At 36.1% G+C, this 27,758-nt stretch overlaps 3 protein-coding genes across 4 annotated transcripts; 2 read left to right on the forward strand and 1 right to left on the reverse strand.

Moving 5' to 3' along the window:
* The first annotated feature begins 1,176 nt into the window (after positions 1–1,176).
* Positions 1,177–4,723, forward strand: LOC130591372 (uncharacterized). The gene is made up of 5 exons (XM_057394667.1): positions 1,177–1,428; positions 2,609–3,297; positions 3,468–3,632; positions 3,740–4,028; positions 4,694–4,723. The coding sequence occupies exons 1-5, from the start codon at positions 1,177–1,179 to the stop codon at positions 4,721–4,723; spliced, it is 1,425 nt and encodes a 474-aa protein (XP_057250650.1).
* Positions 4,724–12,681: 7,958 nt separating this feature from the next.
* Positions 12,682–17,010, forward strand: LOC104893203 (arginine-specific demethylase JMJ22). The gene is made up of 2 exons (XM_010679298.4): positions 12,682–14,054; positions 16,414–17,010. Exons 1-2 carry the CDS (start codon positions 12,757–12,759, stop codon positions 16,643–16,645), a joined length of 1,530 nt encoding a protein of 509 aa, XP_010677600.1. The 5' UTR covers positions 12,682–12,756; the 3' UTR covers positions 16,646–17,010.
* A 426-nt stretch (positions 17,011–17,436) lies between these two features.
* On the reverse strand, positions 17,437–27,699 carry LOC104893205 (uncharacterized). 2 transcript variants are annotated; one of them, XM_010679300.4, is made up of 15 exons: positions 27,271–27,699; positions 26,970–27,142; positions 26,464–26,525; positions 26,187–26,328; positions 25,930–26,015; positions 25,617–25,761; positions 25,338–25,537; positions 24,051–24,253; positions 23,807–23,905; positions 21,777–21,898; positions 19,110–19,211; positions 18,694–18,803; positions 18,527–18,614; positions 17,986–18,179; positions 17,437–17,877 (listed from the first exon to the last, which is right to left on the reverse strand). In XM_010679300.4, the coding sequence occupies exons 2-15, from the start codon at positions 27,090–27,092 to the stop codon at positions 17,664–17,666; spliced, it is 1,890 nt and encodes a 629-aa protein (XP_010677602.1). In that variant the 5' UTR covers positions 27,093–27,142; positions 27,271–27,699; the 3' UTR covers positions 17,437–17,663. The 2 variants fall into 2 exon arrangements, with proteins under 2 accessions (XP_010677602.1, XP_010677601.1); XM_010679299.4 differs by having other exon boundaries at positions 25,617–25,764.
* Between the last annotated feature and the right edge of the window lie 59 nt (positions 27,700–27,758).

Here is a 27,758-nt window from a genome sequence, read left to right on the forward strand (position 1 = left end):
CCAATCAAAACACAAGTTTCCGAACAAATAATTTCCTAATAGCCAAGAGTTTCTACTTTCTCTCTCTCTCCTCTATCTTATGCTTTTCTTCTCTGTTCGGGGTAAACTTCCCAGCTATGAAGCACTGACACGCTGACCGAGCTTGCGTGAGGCGTGTCAGACACGTGTCGCGTGTCAAGACGCTGGAAAACGTGTCGGACACGCGCTACAAAGCTCGGGCTTTTTTTTTTTAATTTGGCTATTAAAAACGTGTATTGAGATAGATAATAGATATAAAAGCCTAACCCTACCTATTTAACTCATTAACTGTACCGTATATCAATTATTTCTCTCTCTAAAACTAAAAGTACCACCGCACTATCGCAGCAGGCACATACTTTAATACTTTACAAGGTAAATATCTTTATCATGTGTCAGATTCACGGTTTTTTATCAATTTTTTTTGCTTGAGTCTAGGAGGAAAGTAGAAATTACTTTATTCCACATTAATGAATTGTAGACCTGGAGACTTGGACTATTGTATTGTAGCCAAATTGATTTTGACGCCACATGTAGTGATAGTGATTTTGTTTTTGTTTTTTGTGATATTTGTGAAATAGTAATGAATAGGGATGTGATTATTTAGTTTTGCAAGTTTTTTTTTTTATTTTGTACCGATAATTTCTAAGATTTTATATCATGTAACTTTTACTTAATCAATTTGTTTTCAATTTTATTAACATCATCAGGTCGTCATATTAATTAATTAGCCATGAGTTAATAAAGACAATTCTTTTTTGCAAGTTAATTAAATAGTTTATATGATCATGTAACTTTTACATTAACGTAATAATTGATAAATGATATTATTTGTAATTTAAAATATTTATGATTTATGTTTTTCTTATCTATGAATTTGCAGCTTTTGTCGATTTATTTCACTATTTGTGATATGTCTAATCCTCAATCTAGTAGTGCAAATGACAAATCTAAGAAGGATGATATAGATGAACCTCTTTGGAAATATGTTACTAATGTTGTCAACACTGAAACTGAAGATGGGCAGTGAAAGGGGGTAATGTGGGGATTGTTTGATGTGTATAGTTTTTTAGGAAGTTTCCGTATACAAGAGTAAGGGCCCATTTGCTTGGAATTAAGGGGAAAGGAATTGGAAAATGTACCAAGACCACAAAAGAAATGGTGCGTCAAATGACAAACTTGGATGAAGAGGCTGAGAGAAGAAAGAAAGCCAATGCCCCAAACTATGTACCCTTACCTATACCAGGAGTTCCTCCTTATAGTGAGACTAGTGATGGTCAACCAAGTGATGTACAAACCAAGAAAAGAAAGGAGAATTCAATCACTAAGCTATATGATGTAAAAGCTAGGAATCATCTAGATGCTGAGATTGCTCGTATGTTTTACACTGGTGGTTTACCTTTTAATTTGGCAAGAAACCCACATTACTTGAAGGCTTTTCAATTTGCTGCAGACAATAATTTGAGTGGTTATATTCCTCCAAACCAGGCCCGGCGCTTGGCCGGCGCGATGTGCTCGACCGCGCAGGGCCTCGGTTTGGAAGGGCCCTGGAAATTTGTTTACTTGTTACTATTGTTACCTTAATATAGCAAATAATTGTGTATGGAGCAGTGGTAAAGTTTTGGCAATGTGAGGTTTTAGACCCAAGTTCGAATCCCATGCCTTTGTTTTCTGACAATTAATTGTTGTATGTTGTATCTTTGGGAAGAGATGAAGGTAATTGAATAGTCATCATTCATCACACCCTCTCCCCCCTAAAAAATAAAGCCTCAATCTTTTTCAACCCTTTTCTGACAATTAATTGCTGTATGTTGTATCTTTGGGAAGAGATGAAGGTAATTGAATAGTCATCATTCATCACACCCTCTCCCCCCAAAAAAATAAAGCCTCAATCTTTTTCAACCCTTTTCTGACAATTAATTGTTGTATGTTGTATCTTTGGGAAGAGATGAAGGTAATTGAATAGTCATCGTTTTCCATGGACGCAAAATCGCAAACCACCCTCACATTTCACAAATCTTCAATGACAAGCATTATCGTCTCCTTCGCCCCCGTATGCAGCCAATATGAACATGATCTTCTCAATCCATTTCAATCTTCCTCATTCCAACAAAGGCAACAAGTATACAACCACAAAGATTATTGTTTGGTAATTTTTATTTATTTTTAATTTCTTTTTTTAATTTTGTAATTACGATTATTACTTACTATAATTGTAAATTCAAATAATTTTAAATTTTTCTGTCTACATTTAGTTAATAATTATATTTGGGATTTTTTTTTTTTTTAGATTTAAGGGCCTCTTTTTATAAACTGGCGCAGGGCCTCTAAAATTCTAGCCCCGGCCCTGCTCCAAACTATAACAAGTTAAGAACCACCTTGCTCGAAAAAGAATTAGAACATCTAGATATGCTTTTGGAACCAATAAAAGCTACGTGGAGGGAGAAAGGGGTTACAATAGTGTCTGATGGTTGGAGTGATCCACAAAAAAGACCTTTGATTAATTTTATGGCTACTAGTAAGAGTGGTCCCATTTTCATTAAAAGTGTGAATTGTTTTGGTGAAGTCAAGGACAAGTACTTCATTGCAGATCTTATGGAAGAAGTTATTGAAGAAGTTGGTTCCCATGAATGTTGTTCAGGTAATAACAGACAATGCTAGCAATTGCAAGGGTGCTGGTGAACTTATTGAAATCAAGTATCCATGGATCTACTGGACCCCATGTGTTGTCCATACATTAAACCTTGCTTTGAAAAATATTTGTGCTGCAAGAAATATAGAATCGAATATTGAAACATATGATGAATGTCATTGGATTACTCAAGTTCATGATGATGCAGTGCAAGTGAAAAACTTCATTATGAATCTTTCTATGAGACTAGCAATGTTCAATCGATTTTCTTCTTTGAAATTAATTGCAGTGGCTGATACTCGTTTTGCTTCAGTGGTTGTTATGCTAAAGAGGTTTAAGCTTCTAAGGCGTTCTCTTGAGGCCATGGTGATAAGTGAAGAATGGGGGGGTTACAAAGAGGATGATCAAGGCAAGGCAAGTTTTGTAAAAGAAAAAGTAATGAGTGATAGCTGGTGGGATAAAGTGGACTACATTCTTGCCTTCACTGGACCCATTTATGAGATGATAAGGGCTTGTGATACCGATAAGCCAAGTCTACATTTGGTATATGAGATGTGGGACTCTATGCTTGAAAAGGTGAAAATTGTGATTTATACTCATGAAGGATTGACAGATGATGATGATGATATTACTCCGAGTTTTTTGAAGTAGTTCATCGCATTATTGTAGCTCGTTGGACAAAAGCAACACTCCTCTTAATTGCTTAGCTCACTCATTAAATCCTAGGTAAATTCTTTTATATATTTAGATCAATTTACTCATTTTTTAATATTACATGAATAATGATTGTTTCTATATTTTTTTTATTCTTTTGAAGGTTTTATAGTGAGGCATGGCTTGAAGAAAATCCAAATAGAGTACCTCCGCATAGAGACACAGAAATATCTGAAGGAAGAGTAAGTTGTTTTAGAAGACTATTTCCTGACAATGCTGATTTTGCCCGAGCTATGGATGAATATACCATTTTCTCATACAAGTCTGAGTATACAAGGGTGGAGAAAACTTATATACTAGGGGTACCATGGATCCTATGTCATGGTGGGTTAACTTTGGTTCATCTACTAGTTTGCTTCAAGCTTTGGCCTTCAGATATCTTGGACAACCTACTTCATCTTCATGTTGTGAACGTAATTGGAGCATATATTCTTTTATTCACTCACTTAGGAGAAATAGGTTGAATCCAAAACGAGCTGAAAATTTGGTGAAGATTCACACTAATCTGCGTCTTCTATCAAGGAACACAAATGAATACACAGCTGGGAAGACAAAATTGTGGGATGTAGGTGGTGATCAATTTGATGTCATGGATGATGGGAACGATGAAAACGCCTTTCTAGAGTTTGCCGACCTTTCTCTTGATGAACCGGATCTTGAATTTGTATTTTTTTTCTTAGTGGTTTTAGCTAATATAAGTTCACTTAATTATTTTTATTTGGATTTATTATAAGTTGCATTGGTTAACTTTATTTTTGAACATGTTTGAATATTATATATTATAAATTAAACTTGTTTGTTATATTGAATTTTATTTTCATTGATATTATAAAGTATAAAATAAATTGTTAGAAAAAAATTGCGTTTCCCTCACGTTTTCTCAGTTTCAAAATTTGCGTTTCCCCGTGTCCCCGTGTCCTATCCCGTGTGGCGTTTCTGTGCAAGCTAGCTTCCCACCACCACCACGACGCCAGCGCACCAACCTCCAGCAGTCCAGCCGAAATACAAACCTGCTAACCTCCACGCTGCAGCCACGCTGCAACAACCCCTCCGCCTTCCACATACCTCTGCCAGCCCAGTCACCTTTCTTTCTCTGGCACACCCACTCGCCTCACCTCTCTCTCTCGTTGACCCACCTGTGAGGACGACCCTCCACCTGAACGAACCACCTTTCGACGAACCACCTTGACACCCTCAAGCTCACCATTGCAGCCTCCATCTCCCCCAACAAGCAGTTGTTCTCCCTTCCCGTACTCCTCATCGTAAGGTATATGGAACTATATGTTCTGTTTCCTTTTATTTTTCTCTTTGTTTTGTTTACTCTTTTAGGCCCAAAATCTTTTAATGGTTACTTCATAATTATAGTTATAATTTGGGCTCAAGTGACATTTAGATAATAACTTGATTGTTATCAGGGTAATGAGATAAAAATATGTATATGAACTTTTGTATAACATAAATCTTTTAAGTAGTATATATGACTTAGTATGAGTATTAGACAAATTGAGTGAACTAAGTTAAGTCAACTTATAATAATAAGTAGTCATATCTTATATTCTCGTTAACTCAATATTATTGATCTCAATTAATTAAAATGTACATATGATGAGTTCTAATTTAATTTAGAGAAAAGTTAAGTAATAGTATGGTGTTTATAAAGTTTAGTAAATAAATGAATATACATAGTCCCACAATTAATTTGGTTAACGAGCCAAATTTATAACAATATTAATAACAAATGAGGAAAGTTGCAATATTAATTATTGGTTAGATTAAGGGAAAGGGGATATTACAAGCCTCCCCAGCTATCAAAGTTACTACCGGGAATTGAGGTAACGTCTACTGCTAACACTCGCATTCCCTTTCTAAATATATTTTTTATTTTGATATGTAAATAATGTTTATATATGTTAAAGGTATGCTTTTATGGATTGCGGGATATGAAATACTTTTATAAACATTAAGTTTCATGACGTTATGTAATTTATGATGATTTTCGAAAGATTAAAGAATGTGATTTCCATGATGATTGTGAAGTATAATGTATAAATAAAATGAAAAAAAAAAGTGGAAGATGGTTCTTGGCAATACGATGTTATGTTGGTCGTGCATGTACCGTTCTGTTCTACGGCGGAAACGCCACCTTCTAGTTAGGAGCAATTGTCCCTGGTGGCACCGAGCTATGCATGGCTTTACGCCACCTTTTGGTTAGGGACGATGTCCCTGGTTGCTATATTCCTATGTTTATGATGATGATGAAGATGATGATAGGAGACGTCCTTATATGTTATACTCGCCAAGTTACCAATAGGATAATTATGATGATGGTCATGATAAAGGATAATAATTCTTTCATGTTAATCAAATGTTTATGAAATATTTTTACTTTATTCTCTCCTCCCTATTTGCAACTAAAATGAATTGAAATGAATTTACGATGTTAGAGTAGTATGTTATTGGGCTTCGGCTCATGACGTTTTGCCTTTCTGTTTTAGGTAATGACGGGGATGACGGAATGGCGTAGCAGTGAGGAATAATTACTACTTAAATTATGCAGGCTCTTATTATTATGTATTCTAAGCTTAAGAACATTAGTTTATGAACCTTAAAGTTTAATATTTATAATGTTATGTTCTTTAACGAACTTATATTGCCTTGTATTTTCCAAATGGAAAGTACAGCAGTAACGCACCGACTAAGTTAAGTCTTCCGCTGCTAATTAAGTGTTAATTAATGAATTAACGATGCTTAGAAGTCGGGGCATTACAGATTAATTTCTTCATATTTAATTAGTAATTAGGGTGATTATCTCAAACCTTGGTTAATCACTAATTAGGGTGATTATCTTAACCTTTCATCATATTTAATAACTGATTAGGATGATTATCTTAAATCTTGGTTAATCAGTAATTAGGATAATTACCTTAGCCTTTCATCATATTTAATCACTACATAGGGTGATTATTTCCTAACCTTCATTATGATCACAAATTAAGGTGATTATCTTTCCTTCTTTTTTTTTATCACTAATTAATGTAATTATCTTGATCTTTCATTTTTAATCATTAATTATGATGATTATTCGAATTCCATTTCAATCACTAATTGGAGTGATTACCTCGTGTCTAATAGATTTGTTTAATTCTAAAGGTGAGTTAATCATAATCTATTTTACTTTGTTTCCTTTTCATCCCCAATGGAATTGGCAATTTAGGGTGAGACATATATCGAACGACGATGATTTTGCTCCAACGATGGTACGTGGTGCAACTTCGATGCTCAAACCTACCATGTAGAAATGATATATTGGTCCTAAATAAAAATGATTGATGTGTATATGTGTAAATTATGTGATTTTATTTCTTTTTAATAGCCATGATTACTTTAAAATGGAAAATAACACATTTAGTAAGCCCCCGTTCTTTAAAACGGAAAAGGAGACAAGTTCCAGATGTTCACACCTATTAACCTAAACCCCGAACTCTATCTCATGGTATGAAAGACCAATTTTCAAAAAAGCCTTATTCATATGAAGTAATCATAGTTTTAAATGATATTTCTTGATCGAATTGATTTTAAAATGATTTTTTATATAAATTTGTCCTTATTCAGATATTATTAGGATGGCGACTTCAAAATTTTCTAAAACTAATAGTCCAATGAGAGACTTTTGTGGGATTAAGACAGTAAAAATTCGAATACCACAGCATGATAACAACTGATCCCATTCAGGTCCCATCTCCTAGAAGTACATGTTCTTTCTTCTAAACTCACAACTAAGACCTCCATTCCATGTAAGACTTCAAACCATGGGGTCTGAAGCTAGAACATAGTACTCTTTTCCATACTCTTTGATTTTTTCCAACCTCTTCCTAGTACTTCGACAGATGTTGTTCTTTGACCTCTCCATGATGGATTTTTTTTTCTAGAACAACCTCTATGACTACCCTCCTTATATCTTCTAACATATGCATTATGGGCTTGGACCTTATGCCTCTAAAATACATCCACCCATTGAAGGTCTCGCCAAGGTTATTCACCACTAAGTTGCACCTAGAAGCTGTCCTAAATCCAAATTTGCAAAAGGACTTAAGGTTTTGCTTCTCAAAATCCTCCACAACATGTATAGACAAAGCACCCCATCTCTTGGATAGCCTTGTTGTAGTATGCCCTTGCGTAAGCATACACTACTCTCCAAAAACGCCTTCAATTCATTACCTATATGTTTCTTATGCCATAGAGGATAAACATGTCTAGCACGGTGTTTGTGCTCAACAAGTGGGAAGAAGGTTTTCGCTGCACCAATGACGAACTGCAATCACATGAAATAAGTGAGTTAATCATTGTTTATGTCATTAAGAAAATAAATTAGTTTATTTACCTTGTGTCGGTCTGAAAATTTGTGTTATCCTCTCCTCCAAACTCATACGAATCTTCCTTCAAGCTTTCTAGGAACCATATCAAATACTCATTATTTTCTGCTTCAACAACAGCCCAAGAGATGAGGAACATTTGGTTGTTCTCATCCCTCCCAATTGCTGCTATTAAGTGTCCCCCTAGAAATGTTTTAAGGAAGCACCCATCTAGGAAAATTACCTTCCTACATGCCCTCATATAACCGGCCTCTCTTAGGGCAATGAAGCTTATGTACAATCTTTGGATACTAGCTCCTCCTCATTTCCATCCCTAGGCATAGTTATCAACTTATATGTAACTACGTCATTACTTCTTTTTAGTTCGCCAATGTATGATGAAAGCAATGATTAATGGTCAAACAGATTACCATGAAGTAAGCTATGAGAAATTGCCTTGACCTTATAACAGTTCCACTTAGGTAGTCTGGCACCAAACTTTTTCATCACATCCTTCTCCAAATCCTTCTGCCACCAATTAGGGTTGTCTTTGTATTTATGTAGATACTATCTTGCAGACCAACTAGCCTTAGCATGAATGGTTTCATAATTTGTCCTATAACAAGTATGCCTAGGATTACAAGACTTCACAATCCATGTTTTTTTAGACCATCCCAAGAGCCATACAACTTCCCCTCACAACCATCTTTGCACCTAGCCTCTAGTTTCCTGGCCTCACTTTTCCTCCATCTAATACCATAGCCAGCCATCACAACTTTCTTGTTGACCATATCCTTAAACACTTCAGGAGGGTGTGAATTATAACCCCGCTTGCCACACAAGTTCCTTGAAATCAATGTATATGTACACAACCTTCACAACTGATTTTTCATACCTTCCTCATCAACATCAGTCTTCACATCTAAGTGAGGAATCCAATCTTCATCACCCTCATTCTCATCCTCATATTCACTTTCCCACCCACCTGACAAAGGGAAGCTCAAGTCCTCTACCCTTGAGCTTCCAGCTACATCACTAACACTTTTGTTAGCTTTACTCTTACCCTTACTCTCCTTTCCCTTCTTTATTGCCTAAACAAACTCATCATCGCTAGAACTTACCCCATTTACATCCATTTCATAACTTTAAATCACCATCAGCAATTCATCGCTCTCACCACTATATAATACTTCTACCTCACTCTCATTCTTACCCCCATTATTATTTCCACCCACGGCCTCATTCTGATCCCCGTCATTGTTTCCACCCACACCCTCATTCTCACCACCATCAGACTCTGTCAGCTCACTCAATGACAATCCAATCTATTAGCCTATCAAGGCTCAAATCAGGTTTATCTTCATTACCACTATTATCATCATCATTAGAACAATTACCATCCTCATCAACATGACCAAACCACTCCTCCATATGAATGTAATATGAAAAATGGGCTTAGTCATCTGAACTATGTAAGGATTTTTGTCCATCTACTCCTTCCAAATCAATGGGTTATTCTGTGGCTAGTTGCTCAATTCTCTTACTGATTTCGTCAATTTTTGTTTGGGCTCTGTTACTAAGCTTTTTCTGGTTTTATTTTATGTCGGAGATGGTGAACCAACAAGTTGTGCAGTAGGTTGGATATGTGGGATAACTTGAGGTGTTGTTTTAGGGCTCCTCCTAACTTGTGTTAAGTCAATTACTCTGTGCACTCGAAGCTTCTTCCTAGGAGTATTTAGTTTGTGGTTACAAAAGAGCATTGGTTTAGTTGTGTTTTGTTGTACTGGAGGTGGGTTTAGTCCAACAGTGGGTGGATTTAGTTCAACAGTGGGTTGGTTTATTTCAACAATGGGTGGGTTTTGTTGCTCAATGGGTGGGTCTTCTTGCTCAATAGTGGGTGGGTTATTAATGGTTATGTACTCCAATCCTTCAATCACTTCAGACTCATCTATCCCATTAATCATATACACTTTTACCATCACATAGACTAAACCCACCTTGCAAAAATAAGTCACTTCCTTGTCAGTGTACACTCTAACCAAACCATGTTCTAAGCTTAACCCAGGCAAGTAGTGATACAAAATGTAATTTGAGTTATACTTAATAGCTTCATCCTTCAACATATCCACAATTCAAAATAACTCATATAATTAGGGTCTACGTTATCCCGATAATGTATTTTCCCTCCAACATACTCCCACTTTGGAGATTAAGCACCCCCCATGTCACATTTTAATTGTAAATGCAACATACATGATCTTAGAGCAAGAATTAAACAGCATCAGCTGCGGAAAAACAATTTACCCTAATTTCCTAATCCACAGTTCAATTGCAGAAGTTAAAAAAGTAAAAAAAATCCCTAAAACTACATCGTTTACTAAAATCTAAGAGCTTGTTTGAGTTACTTACCAAATGTAATTTGAGTTCACTGAATCAGCGTTCCATTTTGTGCGGAATTCCCTCTACAACCGAACTTTTTCTTCCAATGACATTTTTTTGAAGATGACTCTTTGTCTTCAATTAGGGAAGGAGGAGGAAAAGGGGGGAAAAGGAGAAAATGAAGGCACGTGCCTTTTTTGTTTAAGTAAAAAATTAGGGTGAAAAAAAGAAAAAAAAATAAGAAAAGGGGGAGGGGGAATTAAAAATAATAATAATAAATTAAGATACTCCCGTCGTCGGTGAAAATTTTGGTCACTGACCTCATTTATGGTATGGATCACACCGTCTACACTTGTTTAAAAAATACATAGAGCTGGTCATTTTGGCCCGCCCGACCAGCTTTTTGGGCAGATTTTTTGGCCCGCGGTCGATCCGATTTTTTTTTTGTTTTGGGCGGGCTTTGGCCAAGCCAAAAATGACTTTTTAGTCTATTTTTGGTCCCCGACCTCATTTTGGCCCGAAAAGCCCGCTCATTTTGGCCCGAAACAGCGGGCTTTGGGCACAAAATTTTGGCTCGGCCCGGCCCGACCAATGGGCAATTTTTTTAGGCGTGGCTCGACCCGGACCATGATCACCTTTAGAAATACATAATATCCACATTAATTGGACAAACATTACACGAACCTTTTTCCTAAGAAGGTTCCATCAAATTAATTTGAGCAACTGAGAAGGAATTGTCATTGATTAATCACAACATTTGCAAATGTATCCATAGCTAAACAAAACTACAATTAATCATAAAAAGATATTAACCATCAAATGGTATATTCCCTCTGTTTTTTATCTTTCTCATTTTACTGTGTGCATCTTCCAATGTACATCTTTGAACTTAAATATCTTTCATTATATATTAGTAAAGATTATAACGATTGAATATTAATAATGTACTAATTGAGATGAATCAAACAAGACCCCATATGACTATATTTTTTCTTATAAATTGAAAAAATTGAGAAGATTCTCTCTAAGTATGAATAATGTCAAAATTCAAAGTGAGAACGATAAAAAAAAGGGAGTATTGTTTGAAAAAAAACAACTTCATAATTTTGATGTCTTCAAATAATCTAAAAATTAATCATTATTCTTGGTCTAAGTCTATATCTTTTATTTAACCAGTCGATTCACAGAGGTATTGCGGAGAGAAGTCTTCCTAAGTTGACTTATGGTTGGGTTTGGGAGGAGGGGGCACTATCTTGGGAAACTTTGATCGAAGAAGAACTTGATTTCCAAGGCGGACATTTCAACCTAACAACATCAAATAAGTAATTACAGAGCGTATAATTAGGATACATGATTATCAATTTTCCAATATAAAATATGGCATAACACTTTTCTCTAATTTTATAAACCCTATTGAACGCATTCATGAATCATATATTTTTAGGTTTCTTCAATTTCTTCAACTTGAAGCGTTTGATCTGACACGACCTAACCTAACTGAAAGTCTGAAAGTGTTTAGAATGTTGTTTGCAATCAAAGAAGGGGCATTAACTCAAAAAAAAGGGTGGACTTTATTGATTACATTTTTTATGAAAATCATTTCGTTGTTTGGGTGCTTATAGTAAAAAGTCTATCAATTTCTATAAAAAAAAAACTTTTTAAAAGCTCAAATTTTAAAACATTCTTTGGAAAAAAAAATCACAAATTTAATTTTTTTTCTCCAATTTCATAACCCCTTCTATTTTCCTATGTGTATCCAGTCAAGACCAACATCGAAATTGAGATAGTCAAATAAGTCAATACTGAAAAATGAGAATACGTTTTATCTTTTTTAAAAAAAATTAGATTTGAGGTTTTTTTTATATAAAGAATGTTTTAAAAGAAAAAAGTTGGTGAAAATTATAAAAATACTAATTGTAAAACACAAATACTCAGCCTCCCCTCTCTTTTTCTCTCTCTCAAACCCTAGCCTCCCCTACCCCTTCTTCATCAATTAGGGGCTGCCATGGATGTTTTCATCCATGGTAAGCCCCTTTTCCCCTTTTATTTTCAGTTTTTAATTCATTTTCTTGTTTTGTTCAATAAATTAGTCTCTCTTTATGAGATTTTCTCAAACCCTGTTATGGGGTTTTTAGTTTCTGTTTTGGAAATCTCTTTCTCCCCTATGGGAGTTGTGAGTATGGTTCTTTTGTTTTTAGGTATGAGAAATTATTCTCATTGGTTTAAGTTCGAGACTCAATATGAAGGTATTGAAATCTCGGATGCGGTCAACCTGACTCGATCAAGAATGTTCTTCCCAAACTATATCAGAATGATAGACTTCCTCATCAATAGCTGCTTGATTCAGCAAATACAAGAGGGTTGTGTTGTATTGTTCGATCTGGTTCATTGTAGTTTCTTCGAAGACGAATTTGATTTAGTCTTGTTTAATTGTATCTTGTTTTACTTTAATACCTATTGTAGACGCCGTTTGGCCTTCAATTAATGAAATTTCTCTTAAAAAAAAAATGTTTTAAAAGATTTTAAAATTTTTTTTTGGCAAATTTCGCATAAGGAAAGCTGAACCCTGCAGTCTAATTTTGGTTTTATTTAGACTTATTAGAGCCAGCCGCTTTGGCTCCAAACTTCACTGGACTACTACTACACTCCTAGTCTCCTACAATGCTGAGTTGCAAGAGGTTGCTGTTAAGACCCATCAAACGGAAGAAGAAGAAGAAAAACAAGAACAAGCCAATAACTACTACTCACCAAAATCACTGCATTCTTCCGTCAGATGTACAACCTATGGATTACCCAGAAGAAGATGAACCAGAAGAAGACGGTTTTAGTCTCAAATCCTCTGCCCCTTCAAATAATCACGGAGTTCAACCACTGGGAAATTTTTTTCTCAGCTCAACTTCTCATAATTCCAGAGATGCTGGCTTAGGTAACTTAAAAACTCTCACTGATGAGCTTGTTCTTGAGATTTTGGGTTTTTTGGATGGTACAGATTTGGGTATTTTAGCTACTGTTAGCAAATCTTTATATATATTTTGTACCCATGAACCACTTTGGAGGAATTTGGTCTTGGAAACCCTTAAAGGTGGGTTTCTGTATAATTTTTCATGGAGAAAAACTTATATTAGTGCTCATTTTCCATGTTTTGATGTTTCAAATATTGGGTCTTGTGGTTTGTCAATTAGGGATTTTTATTCTGATTATATGTTTCAAAGTTGGTTATGTGCTAATCTTGAGATGAAACCTGAATGGCTAAGAAGGGATAATATACAACGTAGGAGGGGAATTTCAGTTGAGGAATTTATATTGAATTTCGAGGAGCCCAATAAGCCTGTGTTGTTGGAAGGTTGTTTGGATAATTGGGTTGCAAAGGATAAATGGGATAAGGATTATTTAATAGAGATTTGTGGGGATGTCAAGTTTTCGGTTGGTCCAGTTGAAATGAAGCTTGAGGATTACTTTAGGTATTCTGACTTTAGTAGGGAAGAGAGACCCTTGTATTTGTTTGATCCTAAGTTTGCAAAGAAAATTCCGAAGTTGGGTAACGAGTATGAAGTTCCTCCATACTTTAGAGAGGATTTGTTTTCAGTTTTGGGTGAAGAGAGGCCTGATTACAGGTGGATAATAATCGGACCAGCTGGGTCCGGTTCTTCATTTCACATTGATCCTAATTCAACATCGGCTTGGAATGCTGTGATTAAGGGTTCTAAGAAGTGGGTCTTGTTTCCTCCTGAAGTTGTACCGCCTGGTGTCCATCCTAGCCCTGATGGTGCAGAAGTGGCATGTCCAGTTTCAATAATTGAGTGGTTTATGAACTTTTACGGAGCCACAAAAGATTGGAGGAAGAGACCAATTGAGTGTGTTTGTAAGGCTGGTGAGGTTGTTTTCGTGCCTAATGGGTGGTGGCATTTGGTAATCAACTTGGAAGAATCAATTGCTATCACACAGAATTATGTTAGCAGGTATGTCTCCAATGTTACTCTGTATTTGTTACAAAATACTAAATTATTACTATGCACTGTATTTTGTAATTTCTGGCTAGACTTCCAACCCTCTTTTAATAAATGGCTTACAGGTTCTGTTCAGCCTTTTTCTCTCTATTTCCGTGGGTGGGGCCTGGGGGTGTGAGCCAGGGGGACTTGATGGGGATTCAAAAGGCTTTCAGGATCACCTTGAAATGCAACATATATCATAAGTCAATTTATATAGTCTTCCAAAGTTGCTGAATTAAAGATTTTTCTTGTTGATGATTATTAAGGTGGTGTTAGAATGCTTATCCTTTTAAGTTTTAGAAATTCTGCAATAATGTCACTTTGAAGGAATAAAACTGACTCTTAGTGACAGATATCTTGTGGTCTTAGTCGCTTGTAAGAACAAATGCTGAAATTAGAGTAATTAGTAATATTGATTATCTGATTATACTGGTCCAAAAGGAAGTAATTAGTAATAATCATTACCAGATTATAACCTAGTACTAGGCAGAGCTCAGAGCTGTCACACTGTTCCCAGATATGCTTGCACATAGTATCTCACTTGGCTTGGTTAACCAGAGTCTTGATCTCCTGCAACCTTCATGCATGAGTTCAGACAGTTCTGTATATCTATTGTATGAAGAGCGTGGAAAACATTGTTATGCAAACTAACCATATCCTCCAAATAGCTGGTAGTTGTGGACTTGTGGTACTGAGTTTTATTCATCAAAGCATCATTTAAAGTAAACTTAAATCATCTAAAGGCAACCTGCTGAAATTGCTTTTAACTAAGGCATCCCCCAATAATTGTATTCAATATATTTTTGCCATTATGGATTAGATGATCATACTTTGTAAAAATTCTAGCTATGTAGCTGGAAAAGTGTTCTCATGTGTATGATTGTCTGCTGAAGAAAATTTAACAGGGACGCAAGAGCTTGCATCTTCCGTTTTGCTTTGATGCCAAGGCACGCTGAAGCTATAGTTGCATGGGGACATCTGATCAAGAACTTATCATCTGCAGTCTACCAAAAAACTTTAAATCTTATCCGATCCACTATCTTTACGTTTCTTGGAATAGGTGTCGATCTCTGGTCGTAGTACATGATTATGCAAAGAACTTATTTTTTGAGTTGATTTGGCCTTCTGTCTACAACTCAATAGTTGAATTGTCTTTATGATGGTAAGTTGGGGCCTGGCCTTCTGGAAGAAGCAGCAAAGTTCCTTCTGTTTTTTACGTAAAAAGTGGTTTGATGCCATAGCTTCCACCTTGAACGGGTTAGGGGAATTACTTAATTTGCGTATGGGGCGAGCTGCAAGCCTGCGATCCAAAACATGCGGTTTGGTGTGTGCAATCTGGTACAGTGGTACATTTTTTTTTCTAGTTTAACATAATTAGGTAGCAAATTGTGCTCCCATACTTGATCCACATAGCAAAGTGTATCGTCAATTAGGTACCACTAGAGTGGTCACTTGTGCTGAAGTCACCCAATATAATTGTGCAGAGGGTTCTCTTAGCTTTTCCCCTATAATTACAAAGAGTTAGTTTCTTATTGACCCTTAACCACAAGTCCAAGTTATTCAGAAACGATGTCAGTACACATTGCCAGAAGCAATTGCTCAGCTATATTGGACCTGTTAATAACATGCAAAAGGATAGTATTCCAATAGTATAGTTTTCATGTAGCTGATCCTATAATCACGGGATTTCTATAATATAGCTGCTACTGGGCTCCAACCTTTCTTCACAAGTTCTTTGGACAATAGGTACTAGTTTCGAAAAATTTCGGTGGTCCCTGAAACTTTTATCTAGGTTCAAATTTTCTCGTATCAAAAGCCATCCTAGACTAGTCTAGGTATGGAGCAGTAGTTTGAATATGCGCACACGCTAATTTTAGCTTTATTTATATGCTGTCATTTGATATAGCACTGTTTGTCACAATACTTGCCAGCCTCATCCTCTCTCATCTGCGTTGAACTTCGGAAGCTATAGGTGTGCCTTAACCTCTGGTTTTAGTGTGTACTATTATCTGCTGAGGAACTTGAATCTAAACAGTTGGGAACAAAACCCTCTAGTAGAGGCTTTTCCAAATTCTCCAGACCACGCTCATAATTTTCACTCTCTCCAAACCCTTCTATCTTCCCTTTGGTTCCCGAAATCTGCCTGTTAGGAACAACAGTTAGGAAAAGGGAATCCTCATCAGCTGCTTGTCGTATTAATATATCCCTTGAAATTGCAACTGCTCTAATGTGGGACTTTGGCAATAAGACATGTAAGCACTGCAGAGATTGAGTAATGCAATGTTAATGTACCATTACTTTCATATGACATTTTCATCTCTATTGCCAGGCGGAATTTGCTGAATGTCTTGGAGTTCCTCCAGAAGCCAAATGCTGTTGAACTTGTATCAGGAACTAACGACCGCGTCAATCTGCACAATAAGTTTAAAGACGCAATTGAGGCTGCTTTTCCGGGGACTATAGACCAGATAGTAATAAAAGCTGAAGAAAAGAAGAAACAATGTTCATATTGGGAAACTGTGGCAGATTCCAATTCTGGAGCTTTCAAGTTTTCTTTCTGAGAGGTTTTTGGTTGCAGGACACTTTTTTTGTCAGTGGTGAGGCAACTTTTCATTAGAAGTAGATTAGTTCATGGTTTCATTCACACCATTTCTGAGAGGTGTTCATATTGGGAAACTGTGGCAGATTCCAATTCTGGAGCTTTCAAGTTTTCTTTCTGAGGTTTTTGGTTGCAGGACACTTTTTTTGTCAGTGGTGAGGCAACTTTTCATTAGAAGTAGATTAGTTCATGGTTTCATTCACACCATTTATTGAGTTTTGCGTGTATTTTTAGTCTATCCGTTCAAAGGAAAACTTTTACGAAATTAATCTTTTACAAACAAATGTTAATATGGTTTGATCAATTACAGTCGATTTAATTTCAGTATATCTTTCCTTATTTCATGCTGGCCTTCCCGTCTGTTTCTTGGAAGAAATTTTTCGCACGCTTTGACCCATTTTGGATAGCAAGATAATCTTCTGGCGTGGAGATGAAAGTTTTTTATTTCACGCAAGTTCTTGTAGATCAAATGATTTTCTATGTAAATTTGCACAATCTCACTCTGAAGGTGGATATCTGTGAATAATATAAAGCTAATAACACTTGTACAAGCATTGGACATACTACAATGTTTTAAACACACCAAATTATTTACAAGGAGAGCTGAATTTGCAAAATTATTCTGATCATACGCAAGTAGAGTGAGAGCACAACCATTGAAAATCTCAGAGGGCGAGGAAGTAAAGAAGTTGGCGTATAGAAATGAATAGAGGGCCTGGCAATTCATTTCACTTGATATTCCAAGGTTGTAAATTTACCAAAACAGAAATGAAGTCTAATATCCATTTGTAAGTTTCAGGTTGATCATAATTTTTGACCCCTTGTCTTTTGAGGATCATCTTAACACATAATTGTACTGTATACATTATACACACGAAAAGGAGTACATCTTTCAGAAAAGTGTGTAACAGACCAAAAGGGAGACCATCAAACACCGGCCTCACTACCTCCCAATAGAGAGAAAATGTTCAACTTGGGTTTCAAACAGGAGAAAGAGAAGCTACATAAGATCCATTAGAATACTTCAAAGCCTTCAAAGAAGCAGAACATAAGCCTGAATTTGCCACAGCTGCTGAGATACCAAACGTATAGGTATCTTCTTGTGAGTCTCCAATTGTCTCATCAGTGTTGGAATTTTGGCTCACTGCTTCAAGAGCAGCATTCAATCCTGCCGAATTAGGGTCTGTCACAAAGCTGCGTGAAGCCAGATAAATATGTCAACCTATACCTCAAATATCTCGTGCAACCTTATATAGCCCCTTAATACAAAAAAGAAGGAACACAAAAGAGAGAAGCACACACATTGCCTCATAACTCTTCCCCTCAGAGCTCATAGCCGAGCATATGGCACTAATTATCCATGGAGGAAGATATGGATCCTTTACTTCAATACTGTAGCAGACACCACTCTTTGGACCATCAATTGACTCCCCATCTTTACTCACCAGCCCTTTTGACTGCAAAGCATCAACCCTCTTTATCTCTTTGCACTTCACCTGCAAAATGACAATGCACAAGAATTGATTTGAAGGTGTGAACCGATGAAATAATCTGGGACAAACTACAATGCCCTTTTTTTGACTTGCAAGGAACTTGGCATTTAAGCAGACATTTTACAGTGCATGGAAGTGTCAAGACTGTGGCAATGACAAACCCTAATTGCTTATAGGATGACAAACTGTTAACATTTCCATGAAAATCTGTACGTCAAACATATTACCTAAGCTTACATAGAAGAGGAGTAAAACACTCATTAGTTTTTCCATTGACATTATATCCAACTTGCTACATTCACGTGGTCATGTGATTAAGGATGCTAACAGCTAAGTATTCTAATTTCTACCTGTGGAGAAGAAAGAGCAGCATTAAGAAAAGGAGCGGGAGCACACAGCACCGGTACGTCCATACTGCTCAGCATAGTCAGCAATGATCTGCAGAAACAAACAGCCCGGATGACGTGCTGATAGAGACGTCAACTTCTAACTACAAATTTCCAGGCACATGACATACCTATAATTTAATAGAAAATCATATAGGCCATGAACACTATGATTTCCATTGAAAGCCAACAAAGATTTTGGACTGTTGTCCACGTCAGGCATCGAACTAAACCGTTTAGCCTGCATTGATCAATTTCAATTTAAAAAAATGAAAAAAAAAATATAGAACAAATTAGTAAATCGACTAAATCCACAGGATGAGCAGCATTAAGATAAACTACATCCAGAAACAAACTGCTCTGCTTTTTATTTTCTGGTCTTATGATTTTTAACACCTATTCTTTTTTTTTTTTTGTTACCCTTATTAATAAGGATCTTGCTACTTCTGATTTAGAAAGACATATAAATTATAACATACGAAGAAAATCCTGTTTGACTTTGCATTTTTAAGTCACATATACCAATGCAAACAAATCAGAAAGGAACCTGTCCTAAGTTATGCTTCTCAATCTCCGATAGCTCAACCAAGTCTTCCCTACTTATCTGCTCCACTTCAGTACAACACAGAGGCATAGTGAAGCTGATATCCTGGTGACATAAGGAAGAAAGCATTAGCGTCGATTATTTCAAGAAGAATAGACATTTATCAGTTAGGAGGTATGAGAGCGAAGTTAGGATTTCACAAATAAAAGTTATCTAAAGTAAATAGATGCAAGAAAAACAAGTATGGGAGAACACCGATATAAACAATAAAGATGCACAGCACATATCAAAAGAATATTTAGAAAAGTGTTTAGACAGCCTTCGCATCACAAGAAAGCTGTGGCTTCCACCAATATTACACCATAGGTACAGATTTGTCGCTCAGGTATAGCTCAGGTTGCAAATGAAAGAATCGAATCATACAGCTCATTTAATTTATCCATGTCAAGACACATTTCAGTCCAATACTCTGATCCAAATGACAGGTGGAACTTAAACCTTATAGATACACAACAGATGTCATAAATAACCATCAACTGTATGATAAAACCTCGATAGCTCTTGCCATCTTCGTTGTCATGACTCATGAGATCCTTCTCTGTAGCCACTCTATACACTAAGTTAATTCTTTCCCCAAGCATTTTTCGTGGGAAAGGGGCTTGCTCTCTATGCTAACATTTTGCAGCATTGAACGCCATTCTGCATGATGTAACATATTAAACAGCAGTAGTCAAGAAAACCATCCTTTAGACTGCCATTCTCTTCACCTTTTGCAGGCTTTGTTAAGGCTTAAGAAGGATGGAAAGATCCGAAATTTCATCCGAGAGAGAAGCCAAATACTAGCTTATCATATCATATTCTGAAAGTCATTGCAGCAGGTAGATATAGTTCAAAGGGGTTTTAAGGTTCAATTGGACTTAGAGTCGAGCATTGAAATTCATCGAAACAAATTTATAAAAATGGAATATCTAATGGTTTGTTCTGTATAGTCTTAAATGTTGGGATCAGGAATGTACAAAAGAAATATTCAACAGCCCACTGCCCACCTGCCAACATGTAACTTTTGGATTATAAGATCAAACTTATGTCAGTACAATTACCCATAAAGTAATAACTAAAAAGCCTCACTAGTCAACTCAACTGTATATACTATGCAGTCGTTCATTATCTTTACTCCTTCTTTATATGGCCACTTAGGACTTCAAATTGTAGTCAGTCTTATTAATTATCAGTCAAAAGACACTTTTAAAGAAGTTACTGCACCAACAATCTGTACTCCTACAAATTACAGTGATGGCGGGGTTACATCCATAACGGCTGCATATATCTATTGAAGTCCCATGGAGATTTCCAATTTCAGATTATATAGAGGAAATCACTGGATTTAGTCAAACATCTGTCGGACTGGAGCTCCTGACCAAAGTTTAACATGATTGGACTGTGTTAAAATTTAAATCTAAACGACCTATATGATCAACAAAGATTAGCTGAACCCAGTCCAAAATGCAGACCCATGCAGTGTAATACTTTATGAAAGCATCATAGGGAGGTTTTTCAGCCCTCGTCAAGGACTAAGTTGTTTCTTTCATAACCAACCATCAACTTTACATTTGACACAAGGAGGGAAAACTTAATTGGAATTTTGAAATTTAGCACAAGTCAAATTTAGGTTGTACATATATGAGACAACTTGGTCTTGCAGGACGACCTGAAACTTCTACAATAGAAACGTAGATCTTGTTTAGCTTACAGCTAAGCCAGATCAAAGAACACTAATGCATAATATCCCAAAAGATGGAAGCTCTACATGAATTTAGACTCACACAAAAACCCAGACAACTCCAGTTACCATGTTGTACAAGTAGCAAACTTTAAATTGGGATATTCATAGACAGGCACCTCATTATGTTCTCTCACATGACGCAACACCAATTCCCTTCCTCAACTTGACATCTCTTTACCCACTATCAGATGTGAATTAAACACATGCTTACAACTTCACCAGTCACGATATGCTGCTCTTAGAAAGTTAACTTCACGCAATTGGCATTTTTACTAAACATCTTAATTTTTATACTTTCTCCGTTCTGAATAAACGAAACGCTTCTCTTATGTGAGCTTTATGAGAGAAGCGTTTCATTTATTTTAGAAAGGATAAAGTAAAAAAAACATTATACCTTCACAGTTCAGGATACTGGCAATATCTCACAGTAAAGGTGTGGAAAAGGAAATTCCAGGCTAATATGCACAAAAATTGACTAGGAAAACCTATAAACTAACCACAGATTACTAATCTTGACACCACGATACACTTTCTCCATAAATCTTAGATTATCAATACATCCAGTACTAAACTATTCCATGGAAAAGCAGAAAATCTTAGTGTTTTCAGACTATAATTATCACATTCTTCAATTGCAAGTTAAATCTATAGCTTTTGCTTTTATAATCAGCTGAAGATGGTTTCAAACAATACAGTAGGATGTATATTCGATGTTCACTGTGCCACCCATCTTATAGCAATGTGAACATTTATATTATATAAAAATACATAAAGTGACATGGAGGCTTACAAGATTAAGACAAATGGCAAACATCTTCATGCACTAATGCGAGAAAGAAGGAAACAGAAGTTGAGACAATCAATTTAAAAAGTGGGCCGTAACTTACATGCTCCTTCAACAAGGACCTTAATCCTCTTGTTGATTGAGAAATGTATGCATTGCATGTACGTTTGACATTCCCCGTGCCTTCAACAGCAGTGAAGACCACCACAAACTGTGACGTACAAACTGGTAAAAGTTTTTAAAAAAGCTAAATATTAGAACAGAGAACCCGGAACAAAATAATGACAGAATGTTTATGGCCAGAGAGAGCATAATCAGCAGGTGAAAACACAACCCCAAACTGATAGAGCCTAGTATGTAGAAAAATTGCCTTCATGGATAAACATCTAACAATATTGTGCACACCTGCATCAAGCAAGTTGTACACGAGGCCTATGTGCAGTCCCACTCAAAGAAAAAAATGTTACTGCCACTGTTTATATCAATCAAATTAGCCATTTCCAGTCAAGGGAAGATCCAAAAGATCTGTAATGGGGGTCAACAAATTCTTTTTGACTGAGCCATCAAATTTGTGAAGTATGAACTAATCAATGTACATTTTTTAGTACAGGCAATGCATTCTCTACTCCCTTTCCCCAATTAATTAATAATTAGTAGGCTAAATGTTGAATAAATAAAGTCCCCCCACCACCAACTACTAACTACTTACTGGAAATCTTGCTGATTTCCTGTGAGGAACTACTTATCAACTCTATAATTTGCGGCTCACATGTTACGTGTTGCAACTTGATCTATAGGCAGTAAACAGATCGCAATCCTTTTATTTGGGGAAACTGCTGGGTGGGGGCTAAAAGAATTGGCAACTATAAAACAAAAAAATTAAAAAACTCATTTTTATAATGTGGGGAGGGGAAGAAGTTGCATTATATGAGGTAATGTATAAGATATTCAAGACATCAAACCTCCAAAATAGCACAACAAAATAGTGCGGTAGCTCTCCTATAATATCAACAAAATCCAAGCTCTAGTACTCTAGTAAGACTAGAAATGTGAGAGTCAAGAAAATTCCAGTCAAGATCCTCTTTGCCTTTATACGAGTGCAAGAAAATATTCAAATCTTTAGAGGAATAACTAGGGGATCAGTACCTATATTAACATATTAACTTGGCCACTCTATATTAACCCAAAGCATACAAGATAACAGAAAACGCATTCAAACATAGTGTGAACCTTGCAATCACCTCATGCCTAACTTTTTCCTGAATAGATCTAAGTACACACAACCCAAATCCCAGACACTTAGATGTCCTTAAAGCAGAGTTTATGTGTCTTAAAATGAACCGTCAAAGTGCATTTTTTTTTAATTAAAGTGCGTCGTATAGGACAGCACATTAGAAATAAGCTGGCAGCAGCTGTAGTTATGCTCTTTTCAACTTAATTTAGCTGAAATTAATTTATGTTCACTGAACTGCACTTATTTTTGCCTAAGTAAAATCTTTGTTAAGTTGAATAGAGCACTGCCTTAATAATGCATCACTACACTTACTTTTGGTGAGTAAAACTATTTATAAGTTAAATAGAACACTGCCTTTATAATCCATAGGCACTATGGATTCCATGACACATAAGAGGCATACATGCTGCACACTCACTCTATTTTGCTCTTTATATTTTATGTCCACTCTTACTAAGTCTCTCTCTTGATCTCTCTTCCAAAGTAAGCCAGCCCAAAACACTCCCGTCCTATCTCCCCTCTGTCATATGCTCATATCTGATCTTCTTCCTCCATATCCACCCATCCCTAGCGTTATCAAACCGTACCTTGAAAAACTCCTCTCCATTATATATTGACAATATGACAAGTACAGCATCATATTGGGTGGAAAAAATCATATCACAGCTGAAAACTTCACATTGTTCCCGGAGAACTAATAAAAACATAAAAACCTACAGTCAAACATCCTACCATATAGCAGCTTGAGTTAATACATGAGGATTAAATGGTTTGAATGAGATCAAACAGAGATATAAGTGCTACGTCATTCTTAAATTCTCATATCAAATTGCACGCCTCAAAACTATTTTATTTAAAAAAGGAAAAGAGATAAGGAAAAGCTAGAGTCTGATGCTTACCATAGAAAACATTGCACCCACTCTTACGTAGCATGTAATAGAGGCTTCTAAAAGAATCCTCCCAAGCCAGTTGGCGTTTATCCAAAAAATCCATCTCAGCTGCAAATGTAATGACATTATTGATATTAGAACAAAAACATAGGATTAAGCTCATAGATGCTCTCCAGAACCTCATGTAAAGAAACGATATTGCAGATAACTTCGAATCACCAAACTTGACTAAACAGAATAGGGCCACACTTACCTCCTCCTGTAGATGAGCTCAATACTGATATTACAGAAGCTGGCAATGAAGACTGCGGGTATATCCATGACTGAAAGCTATAAGGATCCGCAGAGGTTGGATTATTTGAGGTAGAACTGATACTTCCATTGCCAGAGTAGCCAAATTTAGATGCAAAAGACGTCATTCCACAGTAAGTGCCACCCATAAATAACTTGTGAAATCTGAAACAGCAATTTGTGGCACAATCAACTCAGCTACCAAGGGAGAAATTCTTAAAGAGAAAAGCTGCTCCTTCATGATTTATAATAGTTTGCCTTTGCCACCAACGTCAACAAGCCATGGTTCCTAGATAACCTCTTACGACTATAGTGATCTCTAGGAGAAATTTGTAAGTCTACAAAGATGGCATATCATTTTACCTCAAGACATATTTGGTAAATAATTCCTTACGATAGACATCTCCCTCACTCAAAAAATCAGAACTTGGCCTGGCCTGCTAGACATCATCGCCATTCATAGTTTAATTGGATCAGTGCTCTCGTTCATATAACTCGAGAGCAAAAATTAACCATATACATGAATTCACACATGAAATACCACTTTTGTATCACCAGACATGCTATTTAAATTCTCATCTGAATTCAAGCGTTTGTTCATAAGAAATCGTCCTAACCACAATTAAAGGGTGCATTCTCTTCTAAATTACTTTTCCTAAACAAAATTTAGTAACTTACACTTCATCAACTTATTGGAATTTATTGGAACTTACTTGAACTTATATAGCTTATTTGAAATTTATTCAAGCTTATTTTACGAGGTGCTAGAACTTATGGGACTTACTTGAGCTTATTGGAACTTGTTTAAACTTATTGGAATTCATTGGAACTAATCTGAACTTCTTAGACCTGAAATTTAAACTATTAAGGCTGAAGATAAAGCACCTAAGAATCCTTCATCCTAAATAAAATATTTAATAGCTGATAAAAAAAAATTCACTTGTGAACAACAGATGAGTTCCTCTAGTGATATGGAAACATGTAAGGACACCTTTAAGTTGTATGTGTCTAAATCAAACCTAAATCTAGGTGTATAGTATAGGGTAATAACAACATTATTCGATTTCAGTACATCGTAATTTACTTGTTAGTCATTCAACCATTGCAGCATAATATATGGTACCTCATCCAGCAACATCACTAACACACGTATAGCACAAATACCACCACCCCAGAGACTTCTTGTAAATAAATGATCTCCACTAGAAGTACAACCTCAATACTAGCAAAAGAAATCACATTTTCTTACCTATCCACTGGTGAAGAGGACACTATGCGCATTGTTGTTTTCAGAGTGAAATCAAGAGGAACCTTTACTCCAGGAATATTTATTTCTGAACTACAATTCCCTAAAGAGGTGGATTTCACATCCCCAGACTTTCCAGATGAGTTTGACGGAGAGCAAGAACCAGAAGTCTCGTGAGCAGCTAATCCTTTCAATGCTTTGTCCTAACAAATTGAAGAAGTTATCTAACAATATGTAAATGATGTTTGAAATTTGTAATAGCAGAAGAAACCATAACAATACCACATCAACTGTGCCCAGCTCTGTAAATCTGTCACTACCAAGTGAAAGCTCAGCTACACTACGAAACCTGTTTTGAGTGCCTTTCTCACCAGTTTCACACTGCCGTAAAACACAGTCAGTAGCATTTGCAACAGATACACTTGCACTGCTAAAACACCAAGGATACAAACAAGAAAGCACTAGTCAATCCATGATATATATACGCATATATGTAACTGTTAGTTCATGACTTCATACCCTTGTTTTCTAATGAAAGAGCTAAATTGCACCACCCCCCCCAAAAAAAATGCTCTAAAATTAAAGAAAGTCATACCCATTAAGCTCTTGGTGATTCTTGGGGGTCAAATGTGAAGAAAAAGAACCCTTCAATCCATTCTTTTCCTGAACAACTTGATTTTCCTGCATGGAAGAGAGCAAGATACAGAACATAGTGAGATAACAGTGAGCACTGAGCAGAAGCACATACATTGCAATCAGGCATTCAGAGTACTAACTGCTCCTAAATTCCATCAAACTATAACCTATTGTAAAACTACAGATTAATCCACGTGCACACAGTACTGCAATCACCTTCAGAATTGATTTTCCAGAGAGCACGTTGAACCTGCTGGTTGGTTTTCTGGTAGGATATACTTCATCTAAACGCTTGTCTATGTATCTTGTATTCTTTGGGCCTTGTCTCTTAATATTCTCAGAATCGACATTGGTATTTCTGCAATAAGGTATCGATCTTAGTATAGAATCTTAACAATAAGAATCCTCAAGATAGACCAGAAGAGAAAAATAGAAGAAAAACAATAATAAACAAAAACTAAAAGAGTCAGTAGAAGAAAAGGATAAAATATACTCTGAAGGAGCAGCTGATTCATGTGCAAGCTCCACTGCTATTCTTCTCTTCAATTGCTCTCCCTGTTGGATGATGACAAAAACATGAACCAACATTCCCATGATTTAAGCACAAATAATTCCACACAGATCTTTACATATTAAGGAGACTTCGAATTTCGATCAACTTTTTCTATACTAACTAGTTTTGAAGAAAACACCTCAATAAAATGAAAAAGAATACTTCGGTATACAGACAAAATACTAAAGTTCATTTTCACATATCAGTGGAGCAACCTAATATCTAGACCATTGTAGAAGCTAACCATATGCATTTCGTGAAACAACATTCTAAATCAAAGTAACAAAGCTTTTGTTGGTCTTTATTCGAATTTGCAGCACCAAATTAACAAAGCTTTTATAGCACCCCCACAAAATAAAAATTTTACAGAAATAATCATAGTAACACTAAGAATAATCAGGCATAACTAACATTGAAACAAAAAAAAAAAAAAAAAAAGAACTTACTCGCAATTCGGACGGTGTCTTTCGCTTAAGAAGAGGACGAGCATTCATGGCACCCCCACAAAAATGAACCGAATCCGAAGACAAAGAACCAGGAGCAGCAACAGCTTTGGCAACTTTAGCCATACTATATAACCAAGATCACAGCCAGTGAGCCAGCCCTACTCTCTCAATCACTGCAATTGACGATTTTACATTAAAAAAAAAGTAACTTTTATCTTCAATTGAATCAAATCACAAACACATGTTGAAAAATCTAAGAGAAAGACAATAAATAACTTGCATAGTAAAATGTAAAACGTACCTGATTGAATTGAATAAATTAGGGGAAGAATTAGGGTTCAATAAAAGATGGAAAAAAAAAAGGGGTAAAATTAGAATAGAATTCGCCCTAAAAGAGGAGTTTAGGGCGAATGTTAGTGAGAATTGACAGTGGTGGGAGGAGAGAGAAAGAAGAAGAGGGAGGATGAAAAATTGAAATGGGGGAAGGTGGGAAGTGAGATTCCTTTGATTTTACTACCATTTGAATTGCAATTTCATTTCATTTTTCTCCCGCCTGCTTTTTTCATGAGATACCGGGTTTTGGACTTTTGGATTTTGGAGCTTCTTTTTTTTTTTTTTAGTTTGGGCCGTGCTGATGAATTGGAGTAATTATGAGTTATGACACGGGCATGGTAATTTTTATCAGTAGAGCCCGCGAATCTACCTAGTACCTATTACCTCCTTTTGTCCGGTCGACTATTTTAGCACATTAACTAGACTTGTGAGTTGGATAGCAATTTCACTCGGATT

The sequence above is a fragment of the Beta vulgaris genome, chromosome 5 (assembly GCF_026745355.1).
Source record: "Beta vulgaris subsp. vulgaris cultivar EL10 chromosome 5, EL10.2, whole genome shotgun sequence".
Taxonomy (NCBI): Eukaryota; Viridiplantae; Streptophyta; class Magnoliopsida; order Caryophyllales; family Amaranthaceae; genus Beta; species Beta vulgaris.